The 21,277-nt window shown below is 35.7% G+C and overlaps 3 protein-coding genes across 6 annotated transcripts; 2 read left to right on the top strand and 1 right to left on the bottom strand.

Annotated features, from left to right (window-relative positions):
- The first annotated feature begins 7,278 nt into the window (after positions 1 to 7,278).
- LOC103949990 (SUMO-activating enzyme subunit 1B-1) lies at positions 7,279 to 10,422 on the top strand. Of its 4 annotated transcripts, none has more exons than XM_009361132.3 (11): positions 7,279 to 7,401; positions 7,526 to 7,621; positions 7,756 to 7,807; positions 7,919 to 8,114; positions 8,325 to 8,404; positions 8,510 to 8,626; positions 8,848 to 8,898; positions 9,156 to 9,222; positions 9,721 to 9,824; positions 9,900 to 10,004; positions 10,095 to 10,422. In XM_009361132.3, exons 2-11 carry the CDS (start codon positions 7,539 to 7,541, stop codon positions 10,200 to 10,202), a joined length of 963 nt encoding a protein of 320 aa, XP_009359407.2. In that variant the 5' UTR covers positions 7,279 to 7,401; positions 7,526 to 7,538; the 3' UTR covers positions 10,203 to 10,422. The 4 variants fall into 4 exon arrangements, with proteins under 4 accessions (XP_009359407.2, XP_009359405.2, XP_048422677.1 ...); XM_009361130.3 differs by having other exon boundaries at positions 7,300 to 7,437; XM_018648136.2 differs by having other exon boundaries at positions 7,311 to 7,433.
- A 545-nt stretch (positions 10,423 to 10,967) lies between these two features.
- LOC103949989 lies at positions 10,968 to 12,706 on the top strand. The gene is made up of 2 exons (XM_009361129.3): positions 10,968 to 12,428; positions 12,515 to 12,706. The coding sequence occupies exons 1-2, from the start codon at positions 11,682 to 11,684 to the stop codon at positions 12,572 to 12,574; spliced, it is 807 nt and encodes a 268-aa protein (XP_009359404.2). The 5' UTR covers positions 10,968 to 11,681; the 3' UTR covers positions 12,575 to 12,706.
- A 1,486-nt stretch (positions 12,707 to 14,192) lies between these two features.
- On the bottom strand, positions 14,193 to 16,389 carry LOC103949988 (UDP-arabinopyranose mutase 1). The gene is made up of 4 exons (XM_009361128.3): positions 15,913 to 16,389; positions 15,554 to 15,804; positions 15,128 to 15,296; positions 14,193 to 14,672 (listed from the first exon to the last, which is right to left on the bottom strand). Exons 1-4 carry the CDS (start codon positions 16,219 to 16,221, stop codon positions 14,355 to 14,357), a joined length of 1,047 nt encoding a protein of 348 aa, XP_009359403.2. The 5' UTR covers positions 16,222 to 16,389; the 3' UTR covers positions 14,193 to 14,354.
- Between the last annotated feature and the right edge of the window lie 4,888 nt (positions 16,390 to 21,277).

Here is a 21,277-nt window from a genome sequence, read left to right as displayed (position 1 = left end):
GCCCTGGGCCGGGATGTGACAGGTACATTTTAAGATTAAAAATTTGAAAAAAATTACATGAATGGGTGCATATAAGATTAAAAAATTGAAGAACATTTTATAAAAAGCTAATGGGTACAAACTTATTCTAATTTTATTTATTTATTTTGGAAATGTTTTGAATTGAAAATTAGTTAGGGGTTTAATAAATGTGTGAGTATTAAAATCTGAAAAAATCCTAAATCAATTATTAATTTTTATTTTAAAAAAATTATGTAACTGCCATGGAAATTCATCATTACATTAATGCTAGAAACTTGGATCAAAATCTGAAAACTAATAAGGTTTCAATCAATGAACATTAGTAACTAGGGACGAGATACTAATTTTTCCTCTATATATATATATATATTGAGCTTATGGCAATACTATATACATTTGAACATGTGTGTATATATATATATGTTAGGTGTAATAATATGTACAATAATTATTTGTTCATTGTAATTACGGTGAGTAAGAACATTTATTGATTTATTTTGAATATTATTGTGCAAGTTGTAAATATTTTGTAATAATAGGTCAATTACTCTTCTAGTTGGGAGTCTTTTTTAAATTTGGATTTTATTTGAATGTTTATAATTAGGTGGGTTTTTCTTTTTCTAGGAAAATAGGAGTTATAAGGGTTTATAACTAAAGAACGCTAATTGTAATAAAAATTCATATCGTGTAAAATGACCATGTCTGACACACTCCGACCGAAATCAAGGTGGTAAGGAGCTCACTAGCTTCGGGTTTTATGAGAACTCCGAAGTTAAGTGAGTAGCGCGCGAGAGCACTCCTAGGATGGGTGACCCATCGGGAAGTTCTCGTGTGAGTTCCCAGAAACAAAACCGTGAGGGCATAGTCGGGGCCCAAAGAGGACAATATTGTGCTACGGTGGTGGAGCGAGCCCGGGAAGTGATCCCACCCGGGTTGGGATGTGACAATGTCTGCATGAATTTAGTGCATGTATCACCACTCAATCATTTTTCGTTCAACTCCTCCACCACCATGAAGAAGAAATCCCAAAATGTAGTTTTCATATGTTGGCACCATGGCATTGCCATGCCACCACCAATTCTCATATAGATTTTGTCATCACCTCTCAAAGTGCATCATCTAACTATCGAATGCTAAAGTTTTCACATCAAAATGTATTTTGTGAAGGCGACTACGCCAATATGCTCATATTTCATGTCGGATGTGGACAACTCAATTTCCAACTTTCTTGCTTAGAGCAAGTCCACCTCTAAAAAATGTGTTGGCACCTCCACTCAGTGAACACTAATAAACCTCATGAACAGTTTAATTGACCAAATGCATCTCCACCCTTAAAACTAAATAGCCTAGTCAATTTTATTAAAATATTATTAATTTTTATTATAAAATAATAATTAGATTTTTAATTTCTAGAGCAAACCAAATGCATCTCCAATGAAGCAGACCAGAGCACGCCAACCCACCACCCATGCTGTCAATCCCTACTCATTTCTATGACGAAATGACTCTTCTTCTCCCTTACCACCGCCACCTTCATCATCATCATCGCCACCATCCTCTTCGCCATTATACCACCACTAGCTCATGCCTTCGGTTCCGGCTCTACCCTTGCTGTTATCTTTGTGGTGTCCTGTCAGACCAACCGCGGCAGCCCATCGTCTGCTTTCGCTGCGGATAAACAGTCATAGTCGAGTCCAACATCTCCGCGAACGAACCTCTCTCTGTGACCTTCGCTCTGGTGGATACAACCTCCTTTGCTAGAACTCGGAGCAAAAAAAAAAAAAAAAAAAAAAAAAAATTTAAGGTGGCTATGACATCAGCCTGGATTCATGTAGGCTGGTCTCTAGCTCAACACCTTTTCGACCCGCTTATGGACTGGCTTGGGCTGGGTGCCAGCCTATTTAGATGGGCTGGAGGGTTTTTAAGAGGTGCCAGCCTATTTTTTTCACTTTGGACCAGCCCATGTGCTTGAGGTGGAGTTGCTTTTATCCTTTGTTTTAGAGCAAATCTTCGAAATAGGACTGTGAAGAAAGACATAGAGATGGGAATAAACTACCAGTTACATTGTAGAATCTCCCTCTTTTAAAGATTCAAGGTCTAAACTTGCGTCACGTCGCCTCATTTTGAAACTGTATATAAACTTTATGGTAAACTAGTTTAAAGCAACAAAAGGTTTATGATTTTAGAAGAAGAAAAGAAAAATAATTTTAGTTACTATTGTTAACATAAAAATGTGGTAATGTTAACAAAGGTGGTTTTAAAAGGTTTATGGTGATTTTAGAGCTTAAATACCAGGGGTTTTAGGGTTATAAACTGGTATTTATCGAGGACTAGAGCTCCGTTCTCTTCACTTGAAAATTGAACACAAGTAGTATCAGAGAGTTTGGTGTGGTACTGGCCTAACCACTTTGATGCATTTGTCAGTATATATGGAGTAGTGAGAAATGTTGCTATGTAGTTTTAAGGTTGTTACAGGAACTTAGGCCATCTCCAACCAAATGAGGGTTAGAGGGCTCCCCTTAACCCTATAGCCTTCCAAGAAATTAATATTTTAATGAATAATGCTAGTATATTTCTCCAACCGAGGGGACCAAAGGACCATAGGCCAAACAGAGTCCTATAACAAAAAACCATCTTCAACGGAGGGGACCAAAGGGCCATAGGCCAAACATAATTTATTATTTTAATTGAATTAATATGGTTACTTAAATTAAACTACCTCAATAATTTTTCGAGATGTAATCTCAATAATTTTTTGAATAAGATTTCGAGTGACACTTGTTGCTAAAGTGAATAACTCCCCCAAACAGTACTAGGGTGGAGATTGTGTTGTTTAAGTTTAATGTTATTTAATATTGTTTAATGTTGTTTAGTGTTGTTTAATGTTGTTTAATGGCTTAGGTAGTTATAGAAAAAAATTAGAATTTTTTTTTTTAAATTTTGTCCCAAAAAAAAAAAAAAAATTCTAACGGTCACCTGGCGTCAGCATGACGCCAACTAGTTGCTAACGCCAGGTAGCTGTGGGGTTTGAATTTTGGGCCGGCCCGGGGCTGGTTGGTTTGGGCTAGCCAGTTAGCCTGATTGCACAATTTTGGCCTAGTGGGGCCCACAAACTCTTTGTCTTACCTTTGGTTGGATACGATTTTCGTGTTATTTTGGATTATTTTTAGTCCCATGACCCTTTGGCCCAATCAGTTGGAGATAGCCTTAAGTACTTAACTTTCCTAGGCTTCTCCTTTTCCTTTATATAGAGGTCGACAAATCAAATGAGCTGACGAACTCCCTTAGATCAAATTGCTATGTCTTTGTTCTAAATTCGTGGAAAACTTGGGGTCCAACTTTTTCTTATTACTTGTATCTCTAGGTGACACTTGGTTTTTTTGGGCTAGATTCATTTGTTTTGTGTCAAGGAGTAGTGGTCGGTGGAGGTTAAGAGCAATGGTTGTGCTTTGTGTCAGCCAGTAAGTGTTCGGTAACACTTGCTTAATATGATGCTGACCATAATATTGCTTATGGGTGTTCCTTTTAGGCCTGGCAAACGGGTCGTGTCTATCGTGTTCCTGTCGTTTTCGTGTAACACTTGTTATCTTAACGGGTTCTTAACAGGTCAGATCACTTTACTCAACGAGTAAAGTGACCCGACCTGTAAAGAAAAAAAAAATATATTTTTTAATATTTGCACATACCACACATTGCCACATAAATATTACTTCAAAACATTAAAACACATTTGTCGTTTAAGTACTACATCTACACTCGAAAATAAGAGCCTAATAAACAAACATCCATACACTACTAGTTTATTACAAAATATTAAATATGCAAGGATATGCAAAATGAAAGAGTTTTTGTTTTCAAGGTTGTGAAGCCTTTCTCAAAAGTTTAAACCTTGCCAATGGAACTCAAAACTTGCATGTTATTCCTTTTACAAAATCTTCAATTTTCATCGATCATTAAGACATAAGATTTTGTGGTATACTAGTGTAAATATTTTAAATTGAAGATCGAATTCATTCATTGTATTCATAAAGGGTCAAGGAGTGTAGCTGTAAAAAAATCATCAAAATTGGAGTTAAAATAACCGTTAAATCGTGAATTGTCGTTGATAATCATCGAAAAGTTTTGTTCCGTTAGTTTATATCTGAATGTTTGTTTTTTGCAATTTTTAGTGTATGCAATCTTGAAGCATATACAAACAAGTTTGACGGTTGGATCGTTGAAATTAGTTTCATAGAATGCGTATCCCATTAAAACGATAGATTCACTAACACTTAGAGTTTATTTATACTTTCATCAAGTATAATATAAGATTTTGTGGTATCCACTAGTGTAAATATTTCAAATTGAAGATCAAATTCATTCGTTGTATTCAAATAAGGTTAAAGAGTGTAGCTGTAAAAAATCATCAAAATCGGAGTTAAAATAACTGTTAAATCTTGATTTTTCGTTGATAACCGTCAAAAAGTTTTGTCCCGTTACTTGATCTTTGAATGTTTGTTTTTTGCAATTTTTGGCGTATGCGATCTCGAAATATATACAAACATGTTTGACGGTTGGATTGTTGAAACTAGCTTCGTAGAATGCGAACACTTAAGAATTTATTCATATTTTCATTAAGTATAACATAAGATTTTGTGGTGTCCACTAGTGTAAATATTTTAAATTGAAGATCGAGTTCATTCATTGTATTCATATAGGGTCAAGGAGTGTAGTTGTAAAAAATCATCAAAATCAGAATTAAAATAACCGTTAAATCTTGATTTTTCGTTGATAACCGTCGAAATTTTTTGTCCCATTACTTGATTTCTTAATGTTTGTATTTTGCGATTTTTTGCTAATGCGACCTCGAAGCATATACAAACAAGTTCGACAGTTAGATCGTTGAAATTAGTTTCGTAGAATTCGTATCCCATCAAGTTCAATGGTGCACATATATATATATTTATTAAGCAGATTTAAATTTATTTATTTTGTACTTATAACACTTAAGAAATTGAATGACATGTATATTTAAGCTGATCCAATGGTCACCAATTTTTAATATTTAATTTAATATATACATATATATATAATTATAGTTTTTAGGGTATAAAATTGTTAAATTAATATATATATATATATAATTATTATAGTAGTTTTTTAGGGTTATAAAATTATAAAATTAATATTTGCTTATCGTGTATCGTGTTACTCACCTGTATATCCGAACCAATCTATTATCTTAACAGGTGCTTATCAGATTATCCGATAAAGACTCGATTCGTTATCCTGTTGACCCGGGCACCTATTAATTTTGTATCATGTCATGTCAGATTATTGAGTCGTGTCAGGAATTGCCTGGCAACTTCCTTCTATGCTTGTCGTTTGCATGTTTTTGAACTCTTTACCTATCTTGAGTCCCTTTTAAAAGTGAACTTCCAATCATTTTGTAATAAATCACGAAAAAATGACTCTGATTACACTTCAACGCCCATCAAAATGGATGTTATTCTTAATTGCAATCGTTTTTCTTCACTTATCTTGGACTTAGATCCTCTTCTGAGCCCAAGGAGAGGATCCTCTTGACCAAAGATCTTGAACCGTTGGATTTTCATCCAACGGCTACAGATAAGAAGGTCCATTTAAAGTTATAATAATTATAATCTAATAGTCTAAGATCCTTGGTCAGAAGAATCCTCTCCTTAGGCTCAGAAGAAGATCCAAGTCCACTTATTTTTCATATATTCTAAACCTAGTTAATGTTCTTTTACGATTATCATGATTAGTGACTGTTCAACGACCGAGCCACGTTCATACCCATGTCTCTATACCCTACTTTGACAATGACTTTTCTCGTTGTACTATGCAAGATATCACAATTGACAACCATGCATGTACATGCAACAAATTTGTAATTATAGTAGTACAGGGCGTTTATTACTGTACCCAAAGTTTTTCCTTTTCTTTTCTAAATAATATCGTTCGTTTGTATGAGAAAAGTAAAACAATCAGTTATGTGTGTGCTAATGTGACGAATACACATTTCAAACCAATCACTTAAGATGGTATTGAGAACAAAGCTTGAATCTTTAATATATTGGGAGGTACACAAACTATTCAGATTCTTGGACTCAAAGTTCAATGCATAATGCCTGAATTAATATAAAGATAGAAAATATAATGAAAATGATTCGAGAACTTTGAGTTTTAAGGATAAAGACAAATAAAGGGTAAAATAAATGGTACTAGAATTGACTTTTTAGTGTAAAAATGTGATTTTTCATTAAAGTGAATAATATCGGAAACTTTTCGTTAAAGTTGCTTATAAACATTGACTGATCATATTTTTGCCTCCATACATGCATGGTCTATGCACATTTAAAAATTCTTATCAATAAATATATGAGATCATATTTCTCCATATTGTTCACTGGATTTTGTGCTTGGACGATCAAGGTAGCTATATATTAGGCCACTCGCCATGACAAGAAATCCAAAGCAAGTTTTTAACCAACATGCAGGTAACATTCATTCAGTAGTTTTCCCCAACAGGGTCAAATTTTTTTGAGTTTTGATTTACTGCGATCACGACTATAACTATTCGTAGCGGTTTTCTTTTTAGAAAAAAGGGCACACCTGGTGGTGAATTAGGATTATCCACCACTTCTGGGTCCGAAGGAGGCTAGTTGGGAATTGCACTTTACCTATGGTCACAATCAAGCAGATCCACAGTGGTTTTGAATCTGATTAATCGGCTTTTTACCTGAACAATTTACTGCAGGAGTGGGACTAAAAGCACTGTCATGCATTTTGGAGGAAGCAAGCGAGTACTGTATATTCATAAATTCACAGCAGGTTTCAATTTGATTTACCCCAACGGTAATTTTGCTGCAGGAGCTGGACCAAAGGAGCTATTGTGCACTGTGGAGGAAGCAAAGACGAATCATATTGTTTCAAGGGAGTTACTACTAATTCCCATGTTTAATAGGCATGTCATCCGCATCTTATGTTGCACATTATGTAATAGAATAACGTGATTTGTTACCAATCCACTCAAATTATAACGTATGCGCAATTATTAGCATTGCAGGTTAAACATATATTTCTGTTTTATCGTCATTTGCATTTGCTAAGAATCTGTGCAAAGTAACACAGATACGTGATGCGAGATGAAGACGCACTTATACACCCGATGACATGACAATTCTCTCCAATTCATGGGCCTCAGACAACGGTTTGTACCAACCAAATCTAATGGGTAATTCATGCCAACCCAAAAAAAGGCCCAATACAAGTTGGGTAAAAAATAAAAAGAAAGAACACTGAAATTCCAATTCGGAAGCCCCTCGTCGTCACTGTCTGTCAGTTTTCTCAGCAATTCAAATTCTCAGCTTTTCTAGGGTTTCTCTCACCTCCCACCTACTAATAATTTTGCAAGTAACTGAATTTTAAGGGTTATTCAGTGTACCTCTCAACTTTTTTGAGTTAGAAATGTGAAATTAATTTTAATTTTCCAAAATTTCAGGTTGCGGTTGGGAATGGACGGCGAGGAGTTGACTGAGCAGGAGACTGCTCTTTACGATCGCCAGATTAGGGTTTGGGGTGCTGGTGCCCAAAGAAGGTAAGCAATTTTAAAATATTTCATGAACAATTGTTATGAATTAATTAAAGAAATATTTGGAATTTTGAGCTATTTTTTGCCTTTTTTTTATTCATTTTGTTTTTGTTTTTGTTTTTGTTTTTTTTTTTTTTAAGACTTAGCAAAGCTCATGTATTAGTCTGTGGAATTACTGGAACTGTTGCAGAGGTAAATTCAACACCTTCATATATGATTTTGTTTTTGGGGTGGTGATAGAATGTTTTAGAATATTAAGTTGTATTCATGTTAATATTTTTTGTGACCTCTTTTTTTGGGTAGTTTTGTAAGAACATTGTACTAGCCGGAGTTGGTAGTTTGACACTGGTGGATGATCGGGTAGTGACAGAAGACGCGCTGTCTGCCAACTTTCTGATCCCTTCTGATGAAAATGTGTATGCTGGGAAAACTTTGACTGAACTTTGCCGTGATTCTCTGAAAGATTTCAATCCGATGGTTCGTGTTTCTGTAGAAAAAGGTCTGCCCTCAGATGCCTTCAATTTCCAATATATTTGTATCGTTATTGTCGCTATCAAGTGAATCCTAGTGTAGCCGAACATCATTTTTGAGTGCATGGCTATGCCGTTTTATGCCACTGAAGACAGACTAGTTAAATAATGCTTTCTAATACCTCGTCCAAGCAGCGAGAAGAGAAATTGAGAATATATACTTCATCTTGATCTCACAGGTGACTTAGCAAGCTTTGGGGCAGAGTTCTATAGCAAATTTGATGTCGTCGTTGTCAGCTGTTGCTCCTTTACAACTAAAGTACTACGCATACCCATCCCCTTGATGTTTAACATTTACCTTTTTGAAACATCCATTTTTCATGAATTCATATTCTTATTTTCCATCTCAATTCTTCTATTGCAGAAATTGATCAATGAAAAATGCCGAAAGTCTTCAAAGCGTGTAGCATTTTATACTGTTGATTGTAGAGACTCCTGTGGTGAAATATTTGTTGATCTGCAACACCATAAATATTCGAAAGTGATCATCTTATTTGCTTTCTCAGACTTTACTAATGTCATTATTTTTAGTTGCCCAGTTTCATCGTTCATTTTATGTCGAGTGAGTTGATAGCATCATTGCTATAACTTCAACAAAGCTTCCAAGGGCTACGAAATTTTAGATTACATGCACCTGGAGAAGTATAGCATTGTCAGTGTATATTCTCTAACGAGTAAATTTATCTCGTTTTTTCTTGGCAGATAAAAAACGAGGAAACAATCGAATGTGAACTACAGTATCCAAGCTTTGAGGTATGATTAGTTGGTCATTGTTCTTTCTTATAATGTTATTTTAGATTTCATATCATGCTCACGCTAATTAAATATAGGCCTTAGTGGACTGATCAAATTAAGACCACAAGATTAATATTCGTCGGTGGTATTAACCCTTGTTCATACAACATGTATATAGGATTGCCATCTGTTTTTATGCAAATTGTGTTGTAGTGTTCATCATAAATATTTCTAGCGTACTAATCATCAAGTATCTTATGGATCTTACATTACAGGAATCAATTTCAGTACCTTGGAAATCATTTCCCAGGAGATTCTCAAAACTATACTTTGCCATGCGAGGTGTGTTTAATTATTGTTATTTAATTTTTTTACTTGTTCCGATAGAAGTTGTGTAAAAGAAATATAGCAATATGGTAAAAGAGGAAGGTGAGAAGACTCCTGTTTTTACTGAGGGAAGAGGGATGGAGCCATGGAGAGTCCTTCCATGAAAGTGTCAAAGCTATTGCTAAATGAGAAGTGAAATTCTTACATTTAAAAAGATTTACAATTACGAAAATGGTAATGGTAGAGAGATGAGCGATACAAATATCATTTGAATACCACCGGAATGCCTCAGTCATAGGATGCATCGTATTTACTGCTTTCTTATGAGTCTTACGCTGATGCTGCTGTTCTACTTCTACTAAACCTTGTATGAATTGGATACTGTTAAATGGTTTTGAATTTTCCCATTAAGAAGATTTTTACCCTTAATCCATTATAAATCTCGTGTGAATAGGTTACCATCCTGTTATAATTATAGTTGACTGAACAAGACTGTCCTCACCTTTCTTGCAGCAATAGAAAGGTTTGAAGAAGCCGAGCAACGTAAACCTGGAGAGTTATCAATTGCAGATCTTCCTGCTGTTCTGAAGTTGAAAAAAGAACTCTGTGAAGCACAGGTATGGGTACTCAGAATTTGTTATTGTTCGTTTGTTGTGCATTTTCTTATGCTTGCTTTTGTGACAATATTGCAGTCAGTGAATGAGTCTCATATTCCAAATGCGCTCCTGGAAAGATTGGTGACAGATACAAGAGAGTTTCCTCCAGTTTGCCCCATCATTGGAGGGATTCTTGGGCAGGTGCTCCGCCTATCCATTTTCTTTCACATAAAAATTTATAGCGGAAGTGTTGGTTACCGTATATTGACATCTTGTTAATTAACTTCTCAGGAGGTTATTAAGACAATATCAGAGAAAGGAGACCCTGTCAAGAATTTCTTCTTCTTCGATGCTATGGATGGAAAGGGTGTAATCGAGGACATATCAGGGAACCCTTGAAGCCGAGCAGCCTTGCAGAGGAAAAAGCTTTGATATTTCGAAGAATTTGGGAAGCACGAGACTACCCAGTCGCAACCATGCTTGTTCGTGATAGAATTTTAGAAGAGATGACCCCTTTTCATGGATCCTAATCTTGCTTATAGCGTAGCTTCAAACAAATTCTACCGCTACATTTATGATTCTAATTCTGATTTTACATTTGTTCGTCAGCTTGACTTGATTCGTAAGTGCATCGAAGATGATAAAATCCGAGATATGGCTATTTGTGTTGACAGATTCAGATGTATGCATTTGCTTCTTTGTTTATTTGATTAGCCAAATCTTCGGCTCGACGGAGCGTAGCTTTTTTCGTGTTGTACCTTTTTGAGGGGAAAATTGAAAATTGTCGAGTGGAGCTGTATAGAATGAGGGTAGGGACCTGAAGCTGTGACCATAAAAACTGGTCGTGATCACATTGTTTGTGGTCATCAGGTCGTATGGGTTGTGGGCAAGGAGCATTCAATTTGTCTGGTAAAGTTAGAAGAAAAATAAAATTCTGTGAACAAAATAATAAGAATCTGCTCTGTTGGATATATTTCTTTCTTTTCATTCTCTTTAAGATCATTAAGATCATATGATTGATACGAGGAGAAATAAGGATCATGGTCCAATTTTTTGCACATTTTTTTCCATGAGTGACAAAAAAAAAATGTGCGGGTGAGAAAAACTCTAAATTTTGAACGGTAGTTTTCTTGTGAATTTGACGTTCACTCGTGCAAAGAAATGCGTGGGTTGAGAGAAGTTCTAAATTGAGTAGCAGTTTTCTGATGAATTTGATTAGACAAGAAGTGTGTGGTTAAGAAGCAAACTAATTACTATAACTGGCCGTTGTTATTGACATTCTAAGAAAATTATTTTTTGCACTCGTCTGATAACTTATCAAAATAAAATCTTTCGTTTTCCATATCTTAAGAAATGTTTCCTTACTGTCGCAAAAGGAGGGAGTTTTTTTATATTTTTTTAATTTTTTTTTTATAAGAGAGTGGGAATCGAACTTGGATGAATCTCACCTTAGGAAGAAAAAGCTAACAGTGTTTGTTGTTATATTTGGATAAATTTCGTACTTGGGAGGAAATAAACAAGAAATTGAGTTAAAATTGGAAAGGAAAAAGCACTATTAAAAAAGGATTCTTTCTTTCTTGATTAAAAAGTAAAAGTAATTAAAAGCATAAAAGAAAATAGAAAGAATCGGATCCGAAGACCAGAAAAGGAAGGGAAGCTGTAAAATCTGATTAGTGATTTAATGGTCCAGATTAACAGACGGTGAAGTCATATTAGAACGTGGAAGGTTCTTATCCAAGTTAAAGTCATATTTGACTGACTTTTAAAATCAAAATTAACCCACCAAATTCTCCCTAATCCAGATTATCCCTTCACTAATCCAATCAAAAAGATTCAAAAATACAAAACAAATTACAATTTCAGAGGACCCCACCCACCATGAAGGAGGACCCCACCATGAAAGCTCACCAAGCGGAAGAAAAAGAAGAGAGCGTGGTTGCAAAACTGCAGAAGCAGTTCATGAGTCTGCAGCAAGACTGGGACTCTTACAAAAACTCAAACCCGAAAACCAAGAGGAGATATTCAACAAATTACTCATCAGGTTTTTCAATGGCGAAAAATCTTGACCAATTGCTTGATTCTTCCCCAGGGCATCTCATGTGTTCACTTCAACATGGGGTTTCTCCATCAGAGGGAGGAGAGTGGAAGGTGAGGAGTAATGACTTGGTGGTGGAGGAGATACGGAGAGAGAGGAGGGCTGCCCTTGAGAGCGGCAGGCTAAAGGGGAGGAGGCTTTTCGAGGCGGAGGATTGCGGAAAGGAGAGGGGGTATGGAGGAAAAGAGGAGGGGACATGGTCGGGTGGTTGGAAAAATGGTTTGGCTCGGGAGAGTGAGGTGAGATCATTGTCCTTTGATGGTGGTTCTGATGGTGATGATGATTCTGGTAAGAGCAAAGAGATTGGTGTTTGTTTTCAGTGGTGTTCGAGTGCGCAATCTTCGGGTTCTTCTTCTTTTTTGGCTGATGAGAATGTGAAGACAGAAGGAGTGAAAAAGGTTGATAGCAATGAAGGTGGTAATAATGGAGGAAGGTGCATTGTTATGGCGATGCGTGTGGTTGCTGTTGCTTCGATTGTATTTGGAATTTACTTTATCAGAGGCTTTGCTGGATATGGAAATGAAAACGAGGTGATCTTAGTCCCCACATGATGTTGTGTTTCTCAATCATCCTGGTTTTTAAGACAAGCAAAGTTCTAAATTACCATGATTTACAGGGAGGGAGATTCGAACTCTTGTGCATGGGGTGCGCACAATACTCTGGCCAACTAGTCTAACCCCCGTTTGCTCTCTCAATCATCTTGGTTCGTCTTCACTTTTTTGTTTGATCCTCTTCTCCAAGGAAGTTGATGAGCCCTTTTTTTCATTACTTATTATTATGAGTGAATTTACGTTGTCTGTTTTTTGAATTTACAATCCAAAAAGTGGTATTTTTCTAAAGCAGAGTGAGCAAATTTATTTTATCAGGTGGATATTAAAACAATCTTCATTTGAAGACCCTACAAACTATACGTGACATGGTGGAAACTGGAAATATCACCAACAGCTTTAAGCATTAGGCACATTACATGCTTGTATATGCCTTAGTACCTCCTCAAAATTTCCAGCAGAATTCTCATCAACCCGATGCGTATGGATTCCATCGTATGTTGTTACCACAATCCCCTCGTCTTTGGAAAGTCGTTGGACTTGTTTCTTGACGATGCATCCTTGATGTGTACACCTATAGTAACTTCTGCATAAATAGTCGAACAAATCCAGTTTGATACATGAGCAGGCAGAACAAGAACACATTGAACTAGAGCATTTTCTTAACCGGAAAACAGTAAAAAGTAGAGTTTTTTATTTTATTTATTTTATTTTTTATTTTATTTTTTTACGTATAAAATCTACAAACCTACTAACCAATATATTCCGTACTAGAGCAAATACAAAGAACCAAGATATCACAAAAACTTAAAAACTTCCGTTTAATACCAGTTTCCTTAAAAAGATCAATACCAAAAATTCAAAATTCGAAAACTATTTGATGATAGCCGGGAGATATAGAGATAGTAACCTAGGAAATTTGTTGTTTTTAACAAATTTTTGCCCGTATTTTCGCCACCGGTACCCGTCATCAAGTATATCAACCTGGCTCCTTGTTTGAAATGCATATTTGTGCTTCTCGCTCTCTTTGTCACCTTCTTTTCTTCCTGACTTCATCTTGCCTGCACTTCTGTCACTGAGAAAATGAGGAAAGCTTGACTGGTTCGATGAACAAGTAAGAAAAGCTGGTGAGGTTGCTGATGAACCGAGGAAGAATATTTGGTTATTTTGATCCATCTGAGAGAGAAAAAGTTTATGACTAAAAGTGTAGTGTACATGTATTTATTCTGACAAAAACGCGAAACATGTAGAACACTGTGGGCGGCTCAGTGGCCGGTGGCCAACGTACATTGTCACTAACTGTGAAGGAAACTTGTGTCGGCACGTATCCTTTTATGTCATACTCAAAGTGGTGTTACTGTTACACGCAATATTTTGCATTGTTTTCACTTGAGATGGAAAGCTAAAAATCCATGTTGCATGAGCATTTTGGGCAATTCAAAAGCTTTGTTCTTAACTAAGGAGTAAAGTAAGAAAAGATTATTTCCATGCTGAAAATGACAAAAATGTGTTGCAAGTGAATAGTACCATGATTGACTTTTTAGAGTAAAAATGTGATTTTTCGTTAAAGTGAATAGTACCGAGAGTTTTTCGATAAAACTCATTTTTCAAAATGGGATTTTCGCACTCCTCTTAGAGAATCAATAGATAGAAATAACGAATTGATCGTAGAGAAGAAAAAAAATTGAAGTGTGAAAGTCATTACTCTTAAACAGTTATGAAAATTTATAAAAACGCATAAAGATTTACTCTTTCAACTCGAACAACTTTATAGGAACAATTTTAGTACAGTAAAACGGGTAATGTGATCATCACTACCTACTAATACAGTAAAAACTCATAACAACTCAATAGTAAATTTTAGCAATTTGGATGATTTTTCATATAAAACCATTTGATTGAGCCAAATTAGTTTGCTGTTTCAGGCGGTGGGTTGAGCTCATCCCAGGCTTCAATCCAAGTAACCATGGCATCCCCAAGCTGCTCAAAGTAGGGATCAAGAGGGCCAAGCTTTTCCTTCACCTTGTTGGCAAGCTCAATGTAGCAATCTTGGACAGTTTTGCACTCTTTTGGGAGCACAATTTGTTGGAAAAATGGAATCATATCTTCTTGCCAGTATATTCCTTTGTACTCTTTCTTCAAGTTCACAAATGGGTTGCTTGCCTTGCTATGCCATATGTATGGCAGTCCTGTCTTAACTCCTAGACCCAAATGGTCACAAATCACCTGAAGAAAGAACACACATATCATTGTTCAGGGTCTTATATATGTATGCAACTATGCAAGTGTATGCATGTCACATAAAAACATCCAAATTGGCTAATTGAAAGCAAGAATTATGTTAGCATTAGTCGTTGAAGTATTGTGAGACGTAAATGTATCAATGACTCACAAACAACCCCAATCAACATCATGAGTTGGGGAAGAGAAAGAAAGAATAAGCATGAGATAAAATAATCTCCTAGTTAATATGATTCTTGAGTTTTCAAGTATTTGATTATGAATTTTAATATAAAACCCGTTTCTTATTTCGTAAGTATTGATAAACATAAAGAATCAGAAAATGAAATAATTATGACACCTAGGAATTCTAGAATTAGAATAATTTTAATAATTATTTTATATAAATAAACACGTCATAAATGGAGTAAAATGGGATGGGAATTTGGGAACTAATTTACCTTGGCACACCAGCCAGCCCACATGTCATCATATCTACCAAGGGGTTGGCCATCACCCATGAGCCCAAAATACATGGCTGGACCTATCAACTCCCTATTGAACGCCAGGTTCATCCCACACATTGGGAAAAGGGTGCCTCTGGGGATTGTCATCACAGCATCCACATACCTACATGAGCTAAAAAAACTCAATCCTCAATCATTTTAAACCAAGGCCGAAATCTAAACAGTAATGCTATTTAGACACGAAACTAATTGCATTGTTGATACATTTTTTTGTAATAAAAATGAGTTCTATTATTGTATATTGGATTCTTCTGTATTAAAAAGTATGTCAACAATGTAGTCAATTTTATTTGTCTTAAATATAAATATCATTACTTAAACCTAGAAGATTGACTATGGAAATGGATTGGTTGTGGTAACCTGGTGTTGCGCTCAAGAGGCTTGACTAGCTGAGTTGGGGCATCATAGTCAGGGATATTCAGCCAAAGGCCGTGAGAAATAGCAGTAGGCACACCTTCTCTCAAGCTAAACGGGTACCCGCGAACAAAGTCCGCCCCGTTTGCAAACGGATCGTAGAGTGTGTTGAAGAACAATGGGGTTGATGGTGTCAGCAGGTTCCTAATGTGCTGTGACAAAGCATTTATCTCCTTCCCACTAGGCTCCTTCGCCACCTTCATTTTTTCTCAACCAATTAATGCAATACTTATATCGTCACATTTATACAAACACATCATTTGATAAACGTGGAAAGGAACATTGTTAAGGAGCACAAAACTTACAAAACAATCGTCATCGATGGTGAAGATGTACTTTTTCTTGGAAACCAAGAAACCGAAGCAGCGACAAGCGGAGTCCTTGAAAGAAATGCAGCTGGCCTTGGGACCTAGGACCTTGTTCACATCATTGCGGTTGTAAAGCTCGTAGTTGAAGCCGTTAGGGACGGCAATGGTGTTGGAGGGGTCACCATCTTGGACAATGATGAGGTGGTATGGCTGAAAGAAAGGCCTCCACATCTCCAAGAAATCAAGGTTTCTGATTGTTGGAATCACAATGTCTAGATCATCTTTCAGATCAAGCAGCTGGGCCATCGCTGAAAATCTTGAGAGAAAAAGAGAGAAAATGGATTGGAATTTTAATTGAGGGGAGGAAGAATTTATAGGAGGGAGGAGCGTAGGGTTTGGTTGATTAAATATTGAGGTATGTAACGAGGAAAAGGTGAATGAAAAGAGTGGAGGTTACATTAAACTCTCCAACCAGGCTAGTATGGTGGGAGCGTTTTATACTTACACTAGCTGTTCCATGTTTTGGGACTTTTTCACAGAGATTTTCTCGTGACAAGACAATTACATGAGTAACACTTGATAGGTTAACTATTAGGATAATGTTAGGGAGACCAAATTTTTTAAATCAAATTGTAAACCAAATGATGTGTCACTAATAAGAAACAAACACATTAATCGAGACTTAATTAATAATCCAATCATTTACAGCTACATCATTTAGTTTGCAAATTTGATTTAAAAAATTTAGTTTTCCTAGCATTATGTTCGAGTTGACACGTGGCAATTTGCTATTGGCTTTTCCTCAAAGATAGCTTGCTTGCGTACTTAGTGTTTGTGGTCTATCTTTTGTAGGATCTTAGTAGGAAAAGGAAAAAATAAACTTGCCCGTAGGCTATAGGGAGGGACTTACATATGTGATTTTTGTCAGTATCCTAAACGAAAATTGCCATTATGAAAAAAGTTTAAACTTTTCTATATGACAGCGTGTTATTTAATTAGGATACCGATACTATGTCGTACTAAGCGTAGATAAACCTCCCTTCTATATCGAGTGTATAACCCTTTCTTTCAAATGATTTGTCGTTTGATTGTTCAGTTATAATGTCATATGTTGCTTCTAATCCATAATATATTAATTATGTCGTCCAACTATGTAACCATGCATGTTGTAACACATAGATTAGGATAACACTTGAGCGGTGCTATGGTCACACTATCTTATCATATAAAGAGAGAAATTAATAAAGAAAAAAAAAATACATCCCGTTGCGTGCAAATTCTTCAGATCATATACATTTATTTATTTTTTGTTCAAAAACCATGCACTCGTAATGGATCAACAATCTATAAAGCCATGCTTGATTCTATCTCTATCTCACATGGTCTACATGCATCGATCGCTAATAAAGAGAAGACTGCTCTATGCAATGGATTACTGGTCGCCTAAATAAGTTACTTTTTGAGTTAGAGAAGGAAAGTGCACCCATAATTTCAACTGATGAAGTTACTTGAATTACACATATTATGGTACTACGAATCCTGTGAAGAAAAAGGACAAAAAATCAATAAACACGCAAATGAATCCATTTACTTCAACGGATCCTCCAAAATATTACCAAGTACATCGTAAAAACATAAACATTTCGTTAATTCTAATATGACGGATAGATGACGACACTGATTTGTAATAATCAATTTTAACGACAATATTATAGACCAAAATAATGATGGGTTAATTAAAATAAATCATTTGTAATGAAAAGCCTAAATAAAATCCAACATATGAGACTGTTAAAAGTCTTTTTGAAAGTGCTTTTAAAATAACTAAATATGTTTTTAGATTACCAAAAACTTATGTTTGGCAGGAAAAGTTAAAAGTGATTCTAGGTTCAAAAAAGCACTTGACCACGAAGCACTTGCATTTAAAAAAAAAAAAACTTAAATGTGTTTATAATAGAAGTGCTTTTATTAAGAATGTTTCTAAACAGAAGTATTTAAAAAAATAAAAATAAATAAACGTTAGCATGGGAGCTTACAAATTTACAACCCATTACATTGAGTGGTTGTAGTTGTCTTGTATATAGGGCTCTGTTTTCCTACAGCCCAAAAGTTGCCCTCAAGTATTATAAAACTCGATGAAAGTAAATATTGACGGCGCTGATAGAGGTTTTTTCTCCTTGGTGGAAGGCTCTCTCCCATGACCACTGGGGAAAAATACTTTTGCGTCGGCCATGCCGTCGCAAAAACTATTTGCAGTGGCAGGGCGATGACAAACGTGGGGATGGAAAGGTAGCGACGCTAATGGTCTTTTGCAACGGTAGGCAGATGTCGAGTTGGCGACGGTAGTAGACGTCGTAAAAATTGGGGTAGGCTTTTTGCATTTTTCATTAAGTTGGTGGCGACGGGGAATGCCGTCGCAAAAAGAATTTTGGATATAAAGAAAAGGTTTTTATCACAAATGATCCCTGCAATTAACTCTCACAATCAAGATGATCCCTTAAATTAAAAATCAGTCATGTAGTCTATGAAAATAGGTGTTGCAAATCAATGTGGCCATTCTTTCACAATTCTGTTAAAAATTCCGTCAAGTGCTGATGTAGCACATAAATTGGCTCAACAAGATTTACAGGTTTTTATCACAAATGGTCTTTAAAATTAACCCACACTATCAAGATGGTCCCTGAAATTGACCCACACCATCAATATGGTCCCTGAAATTGAAAATCAATCAAAATTAGTCATTGAAAATAGATGTCGCAAATCAATATGATAATTCCGCCACAATTCTGTGAAAAAATTTATTATGTGTTGATGTGGGTTTAATAATTAATTAAAAAAGTTGTCCAAGTACCTTTTTGCACATTGGATTTTTTTTTTCTTATAGTAGGACCTACTCCTAAGAAAGATACCTTCCATAAATTCTTAGAGGCACAAGGCTTAACCAAAGCCTAAGAGGAGTTGTGGAAATAGTTTTCAACTAACAATGGACACACATCGGTTGTAACCTCATTATCTCAAGGCAGATCTAGTCATTCTTTGCATTACCAGACCATCAGGGAAGCGCCGAACAAGCTCTTCAAAATTAAGGTTGTGAGGATGTTGATCGCCTAAATGCTAAAAGTGATGTCCCAATGGTTGTTGCCAATGTGCCAAGCCGTCACCTTTATTCAAGTTCAATTAGGTGAAGAGTGTCGAAGTGTATAAAGATGGGTATATTGAGATTTTTTTTAGAGAATAGAGAGCGGAAGAGGTAGAGAAATGTGAACTATGATTGGAGGTGATTGCATGACTAGTTTTTTGGGTTGACAATTTTTTTATTAACTATTAAATTGTTAAGCTCTATTTGTATTTTTTTTTTAATTTAATTAGATTTGTGTAACCCATTTATGTGTCACATCAGCACATAACATATTTGTGACAGAATTGTGATGGAATGATTACATTAATTTGAGACACTTACTTGCGGGACTACATTGATCAATTTTTAATTTTAGGGATCCTTTTGATATCACGGGTTAATTTCAGGGACTATTTTGATGTCGTCGTGGGTCAATTTTAAGGGCCGTTTGTGAGAAAAAAAGACTTAAGGGCCCATTTATGTGTCATATCAGTACTTAACAGAATTTTTAACAGAATTGTGACGAAATGGATGCATTGATTGATTTTCAATTTTAGGAACCATATTGATAATGAGGGTTAATTTCAAGAACCATTTGTGATAAAACCTAAAAAAAAAAAATTGATTATGCATACTTTCCCTGGTAAAACTTGAGTTCCATGATTGTTTGGTTACCCTTATTTCATAAAAATTACCATACATCAAGGTCCAACCAAAAACGAAAATTTTGAATATAACTGAGGACGACGAATAACCAGCTTTGCTTCTGCACCGTAATTTCCATCCAGTATTTGTGTATAGAGGTCTGTAGAGGAGGAACAATTTCCAGTTTCCAAGTCAAACCTACGGATCCACTGCAAACACTCAATGTTAGCAAGCACAGTCAACAAACAAATCCATTTAACAAATACATAGAAAAACTTATAACTACATGGTGAAAAAAAAAAAAAAGCTAACAGCATTCCAAATTTTCCAACAAAAAACAAAGGTCAAAATATAGATTGTTTCCCCTGGACAAGAAAAAGGATTTGGCAGAATGGGACTTATGCAATTATGAAAAATGTAAATTGGCTGCAGGTTACAAGTTCAAGGGAGAAATTGACGAATGCCTCTTATGAAAATTGTAACTAAAGAAGAAAAGGAAGAAACAACTTTGAGGAAAAGAAAAGTTAACTCATGAATGAGGACGGAAAAAATAAGAAAAAGAAAGGAAGAGAGGTACAAATTGAAAAACGAAATTGAGTGGTGAAACGCTCATGTATCAATTAATGGCTGGAACAAAACACCTAAATGACGTCGTGTGGTCCATGGCATTTACATTTTTTTTTCTTTCTTCCTCCTCCCGCCACTGCCACCTTTGCTGAGTTCCCTTCCTTTGTCCTACACGTTTCAGGGCATTGCCGTGCAAGTTCAGAAGAAGCAGAGGGGCAAATTCTCGCTCTTAGGATCAAAATTTGACGATCGGAGGTGCTGCATCGCACCTTCTTGCGCCTCTATGGCCTCGCCAGTGGGTGAGGCAGCCCATATTTTATTTTCACCTCAGCACTTCACTCCTCCAAGATATAAAACAACATTTAACTTAAATTTGTACAATTAGGTTTAGTCAAGGACATAACATCAAGGATCATAAACAAGGGCGTTCTAGTGCATTGTAGATTCTTATCCAAAACTTGTATCGGTTGATGATGCCATGTGAGTCGCCAGAAAAATGTAAAGTTTATGGCTAGCTAATCCAATAACGAAAGTTTCGTAAGGGAATTAGAGCAGGTTACCATAAGACAAAAGATATTCTTTCTAAAGAGATTCTATTTGAAACTATTATATGTCTAAAGTCTAATAACATAGTGAACTGGACGGGATACTCGATGTCAGGAGAGCACACTGAGCAAGTGTGATATGTAAAAATTTCATAATTGTTGTTTCCAGCCATTTGCCTAATCCATTGGACAGAAAAAGTTTGAATCAAAAGTTATATTTGGCTTTAAATTTGATTCAAACCATCTTCAATGCACCAAAAAAATTTCGGTCGCATATGACTTGGGTGTTATGTAAAATGTAAAGTCATATTTGACACTGAATATAATTGTAGAGTCAAAAAGCGAGACCTCAACTTTAGAAGGTACCAAAGTAATATTTAACTGTATATTTCACTTAATCACTTCCTAATGTGTATGAGTTAAAACTAAAAGGTCAAACTTGCTACATGTTGCAGATATTTTAACTTTCGGTCATATTTAGAGGCCA

Source organism: the organism of the source record quoted next, unplaced genomic scaffold (assembly GCF_019419815.1).
Source record: "Pyrus x bretschneideri cultivar Hongxiangsu unplaced genomic scaffold, Pyrus_bretschneideri_v1 Contig42, whole genome shotgun sequence".
Taxonomy (NCBI): domain Eukaryota; kingdom Viridiplantae; phylum Streptophyta; class Magnoliopsida; order Rosales; family Rosaceae; genus Pyrus; species Pyrus x bretschneideri.
This window is presented reverse-complemented; position numbering and strand designations above follow the sequence as displayed.